This window comes from Caloenas nicobarica, chromosome 10, assembly GCF_036013445.1.
Source record: "Caloenas nicobarica isolate bCalNic1 chromosome 10, bCalNic1.hap1, whole genome shotgun sequence".
In the NCBI taxonomy this organism is placed as follows: Eukaryota; Metazoa; Chordata; class Aves; order Columbiformes; family Columbidae; genus Caloenas; species Caloenas nicobarica.
In genome coordinates, this window is record NC_088254.1 from 9,190,644 (window position 1) to 9,196,643 (window position 6,000).

At 45.1% G+C, this 6,000-nt stretch overlaps 1 protein-coding gene across 1 annotated transcript in view; it reads right to left on the reverse strand.

The window, feature by feature from the left end:
- The window catches only part of MYZAP (myocardial zonula adherens protein), a 48,559-nt gene extending 45,185 nt beyond the window's left edge, over positions 1–3,374 (reverse strand). The window contains exon 1 of the mRNA XM_065641965.1: positions 3,219–3,374. Coding sequence (XP_065498037.1) covers positions 3,219–3,374 — 156 coding nt within the window. The remainder of the gene's footprint in view (positions 1–3,218) is intronic.
- Positions 3,375–6,000: the final 2,626 nt, after the last annotated feature.

Sequence of the window (6,000 nt, forward strand, 5' to 3'; positions counted from 1 at the left end):
TTTTGGCAGTATTTCTGATATAAAATAAGTTTTAATGCTTTACTTTGCAGCCTGTTGCATGTAAATGCCAAACAGAGGGTGGCATTGGCAATCATCTAAGGATTCCAGCCTTGAAGTCATGCCCAGTGAGGCTTGTACGGCAGCGGCAAGGCACCACCCAATTCCTCACTGGGACAAACTTAGGCTGTACTCTTGCTATTGTTTACAACAACAGGACTTCCTTGGCACCCAGGGGAAACAGCCGTAAATGTATAAAGTAGACATTCACTCCGGCTCCTCCACAGATGATGCACTCCACTTAAGGACAGAACTAGAGACTGATTTGTTAAAATTCAAGAAACTATCAAGATTGGAAGGGAAAAATAACAGGCGCTGCTTTTTCATCTAACCTCCAGAAGCAATTACGGGCGCTGTACCTATACTGTTCTTGCTGTGCAATGCTTCCTGAAAAAACGACACACTGTACATTTGTCGGCAAGTTTACTTGACCAAATGAATGGGCAGGCTCACATGGGAGTCGCGGCAAGCCCTCCTCCAATGGCAAACCACTGCTGTAGTGATGCCTTAAAATGGAAATGAAATCATGACAGGAAAAGCCTCAACTTAGTGCCAAACTGCGGCAGAATAACGTGCAATTGAGGGTGAAGGAGTAATTTCCAGAAACAAAGAAGGTTATGCAGAGAGAAAGCGGGGAGGAGAATGAAAGAGAACTCCCCTTGCAGGGAAAATGCTGTGATTCAATTTCCTTCAACTGCTGACTGACAGTAAGAACAAGTGAGGAGAAACAGGGACGGACATGTCTTCCACCCTACCTTTGTCATTGACACTGTAACTTTGTGAGCATAATTTTTACCAAAAAAAACTGGGTAGAAGAACCAGGTATCAGGTTTTCTAGACTATTTCAGTCTGATTTGCAGCATCTGTAGCTTTGGTAAGCCAACAATGTAAGTGCCAACATTTTATGTTTGCTCCTGGCTTTTTGACACCAACAACCCATGAGCAGTATTTCCAAAGCTCATCTGACATCATTTGTGAAACACATATGCAGACAGGAAAACAAAGACGGACAGGTTCAGCCCAGCACAACACTGGACAGCAAAAGTTTGCTGAGTGCAATGGAAATTAATAGATGAAGACAGCCTCTTTTATCAAATTTCTAAGAGGTTAGTGGGACAGCATAGATGACGGCTACTGCAATATGGCAGTTAAGAAAAAAAACAATCTAGGTTAGTTATAAATGTTAAGAATTCATGGCCCAGATCCACAATCCACATTCATGTTTACCATCCTACTCAAATCACTAGGGTGCAACTTAAAACAAATACAGATGACAGATTCAGTTTGAGTGATGTTCTTCAGCCTCTTCTTCCTCTCTTCTAAATAACAAAGCACCCCGAAAGGCATTGATGAAAGTTAACTATGTACTGAAATAATTGCAGAGCTATCATTAAAAGAGCAAACAATGATTTCATAGAACAACCAAAGCTACTAGTACAGCAACAGAAAAATACAAGCTGTTCTAACAACCAGCCCCGTTCTAAGATTTTTACAGTATCCCACAGGGAAGGTGTGGTTCAATATTGATCTAGCTTCAAATCAACTTTAGAGTTAACATCACCAGAATTTAACATTGTTGATCTTTCTAATGTCTGATAATAAAATGGTTTGGGGATAACACATTTGTTGAGTAACTATCTGCTAACCTACCAACTCAATGGTCAAAAATAACCCCCATTGCCTAAGCCCCAATGCTAGTTTTAGACATTTGAAGGTGAAAGTAGAAAAGAAGTGGCTGTTTAATTTCATTTGGTCCTAAAAAGCAAAGAAGAAAGTACTTTGGTCATTTATCTGTTGATTAGCCTGCTCCATTTATGAAATCTCTGCTGTGAGATTCCCCACACAATTAAAGGGCACTTTTCCTGTGACCACAGGCACACAGGAATGTAACACACATCTTTCATTTATTCAGCAGTCATTCTAACTGTCTTCTTCTCTTCTGACAACTCATAGTAAGAGAGTCACTTTTCACAAAACAAAACAAAACCCCAAAACCAACAAAAAACCAGCAGCTTCCCAGTTGGTTTTATTTGCAAATTAGGTTTTTACCCATTTCCTTAAGAGACTGTATCAAATACAGTTCATTTTACATCATCCCTGGCAAGTATATCATGGGCCTGAAAATAAGAAAATAATCACTTAAACACAAACTCTCTTAGCTCTACCTTCTTTAAGAAATACTAAACCAGGAAAACTCAATTAGAATGTAAAAGACATGTAGGGAACAGAACTATGATTTCCAACCCATCTTAATTTTTCCACATACGTGAGCAATTTGATTTTTATGAAGGATAGGGATCTTTTCTGTGGAAGAGCCCAACCCTCACCTTATCACGTAGAACACAGCAACATGATATTCTTCATTGTTTCAATTATAAGCTCATGTTTTTAGAGTGTGCAAACAATCACTAAGTAATTCAAGAAGTATCACGATCACATAGTTGTCTTTCTTTTTAAGGACTTGCTTATCGCTTATTTTGATTTAATTCTTCACACATGGAATGTGCACTCACAACGGCAGCAGTGTGGTTACAGCAGCAAAAAAGGGCTGTTCAAAGCAGGGTGGCTGTAGAGACGCTCCTGTCATATCTGCCAGCATTTTAACGACTTTTTAGAAGCATTTACTAACAGATTAATATGTCTTTATTATTTATCGCATTTATGAAAATTACAAAAAACCACATCAGTAAGTCATATTTCTGTATTGGAGGAACTGTTTATAAAAATAAATTACTATTGCCATCGAAATAACTACAGTGAGCTTCCTCATGATAGATTGTGCCTCGATAGAAAAGTTCTCAGTTGTAAATATCAAGGTACATTTCAAGGTGGAGAGGAAAGTCTCCAGCACAAGCACACCTTCCTCACAGGTTTCCAGAAGGATGGCCCGGGACTAGCACTACAAAAAGCCTTGCGGGACACTCCAGCAGCTCTTCATTTCCCAGCACCTACTACGAACGCGCACGAAACTGTTCTCACACTCTGCAAGCTTCACCTGAAAGCACCGAAAATATGCAAGAAAAGGGAAAAAAAAAATAAAAAGAAAAAGAAAAAGCCCCACAGGTAAACTACGGGGGGGCTGTCAAACTGCCGCTTCGCCCCACGACACCGCCCGCGGGACCTCCCTCCCCGCCGCCCCCCCCCCGCGCTGCCCCGCGCACCTTCCGCCGGGCACGGCCGCCGTCGCCGGGCGGCCTCCGAGGGGTGGTGGCGGTGACCGTCAGCCCCGAGCTGTAGCGCAGCATCTCCGCGGCCGCCGCGCTGGCGCGGACTGCGGCTGCCTTTGGCCGGCGGCGCCGCTCCGCCCCCGCGCACATGGCCGCGGGCGGCCGCAGGGGCCGGGCCGCCCCAGCGGGGCGGGCCGAGGAGGGAAGCGCGGCTCCGCGGAAGGGGCTTGCGCGGCTCCGCGGAAGGGGCTTGCGCGGCTCCGCGGAAGGGGCTTGCGCGGCTCCGCTTCCCCCCGCCGCGGAACTTACGTCTCCGCACTGGATCTTGTGCCACGAAAGTGCCCGATTTCTTCGCGTGGGGTGAAACCGGGGAAGGTCGCTGTGGAACACCATCCCAGGGAAATTTGTCCTTGGGACGCTGGGGTCCCGATGCAGGGTGGCATTCCCTCTGCTCCTGGGAATTTTGGTTGTTGGGGGGTGCAGCATGGGGAGGGGGGGGCTTTGAGAGGAGACCCAGACAGGTCCATGTTTCATTCAGCCACGTCCCAGACAGTGGAAAATGGGAGTTAGAGATCACAGAAGCCACTGGAGGCTACTCCATCCCATCTTCCAGTACCCACCTCTGAGTGCTCCAGCCAGAGTTCTACATGAAAACTAGACGCTGTCCTCTCCTCCTTCCTATAGCTGCAATTCCAGAGCTACCCAGGCTTGTCAGTTTGTCAGCCGTGCTCTGCGAACAACTACCAGAATGATCCGAAAGCACCCAAACTGCCTTGAGTGAGAGGCACAAACCCAGTGCAGCTCAGTGCATGAGTGACACCGTCAGCCTTGGTGCCAAAGGTCCAAGGAGGAGGTTAGTCTGGTGCGCTGAAGTCAGTTGGCCCTGAGCCAGACTGCAGGTGTGGACTTCAGCATTTCAGATGCTCAGCTCTTCCGGGACTTGGGCAAGGGAACACCGTAACCCTACACTGCGGTAGACAGGCCTAGGCGCACACACACCTTCATCTGCAACCTTGTGCATCTGTCATGAGCAGTACATTCCTTGGTAATCAAAGGACTTAAAACCAAATGAGATGCTTTTGTTTGAAAGAAGTTGCAGAATAAATACCTATAACAACATTTTTGAAATACATTATCCCCTGTCTCCACATCATTACCTTGAAATAATTAAAACCATGAGAGAACACAGTTATGGCTATGCGATGTCCTTGCCTGTTATGACGTTACGATCATACTGCTGTGGCTATATGCTTGTTCCTGATTTGGAGAATGCTGAAGGGAGGGAAGTAATTTGCACTGGAAAAATGGAAACTGCACTGTACTACCAGTGCCTCACCCTCTGCAAACAATATATCTGTTCTCTTCTGCCTCTCAGTTCCCTGTCCCCAGGACAAGATACTGAGCTATCAACATACAACGATCTGAGGAAGAGAGGAAGAAACATTCCCCAGGCCCAGCAGAAAGAATGAAAGGTCTGCACTTAGTATTCAGCATCTTTTGTGTTGTTTTTCCAGCTACAATTCTCTTCCCCACCTGAGGAAGGTAATATAGCCCAAGGCAAATGAGATAGAACCACCACTTGTATTTGGGTTTCTTTCAATGCAAGATCAGCTACACGACTTCTGTGCAAAGGTGGCTTGTGCCTACAACGATCGCACAATTGCATTTCCTTATGAATCATCCACTGTCTTAACTCCTGGTTGTAATGCTGCATTCAGAGTGGGTTAGCAGATGGAGAGGTTTATCTTCAACAACAGGAACACATTCCTTCACAAGTATGTTGCCTACCTGCTGGGCTGTCCCTTTAGCAGTGGGCATTACTTGTTCCTGGTCATTCTGGTGAGCAGAAAAGTCTCCATTTAAGTGCTGGTATGCAGACAGCTAGTGGCCGTTGTGATTTCAGCTGGGAAAGAGTTCATATACCTGTGAGATTCTCCTGGTTAGTGAGAAGTTATGCCTTCTGGACTTCATTCCCCTCTGGGAAAAGGTGTGTATGCAGAGCCGTCTAGTCACTTCCAGGCACAAACAGGAGAACTGCTTTTCTAAGAACAAGCACAGAGACTAAACTTGTGCCACACTGTGGAAAAGAACCTCCCTTCCTCTACACTAGAGCGTGAGAGAATAAGGCACAATAATCAGATCTCTGGGAGAATTTTTAAGGTCTGCATCAACTTTGAGAATATTGATAATTTTGATGGAAATCTTACTGGTGCAGATGAGGAAAAGATTTGTCCGTGGATAATACAAAGACGGATAACACAAATACAGTTTTCTCTGTTTTGTCTACTTTACTAGCATCTCTTCCCATTGACTGGAAAACAGCAGCAGGCCAGTACAGTTGGTAGTCTGGTTTTTTTGGACACTTTATGAATCATCTCCTTGCCTTCCGCCTGGTCAGCAAGCTGCACAAGTGTAGTAAGGAGTTTAATTTTTTTTCTGCCTTACTAAGTGGCTGTGTGTCCCACACACCCACCTGCAGCCTCTTCAGCCTTTGTCTAGGCTGTGTGGTCCTATGTGCATAGTAAACACTTAAAAATACCTTATAATCTCTTAGCTCTGCCAAGGCTGAGATGAATGTGTATAAGTGAGACTCAAATCAACAAACACCTCTCTTTGTATGAAAGCAACACTTGAAGTAACTTCTTTTCCATCACCAAAGCTCTGATGCATTACAGGGATTATGGAGCCAGCCACTAGTATTGAGTGAACACCTGGTACCCCCAGGTAGGAAAAAGGAAGCTCAAGAGAAGATGTTGCAGCAATATGAGATGTACAC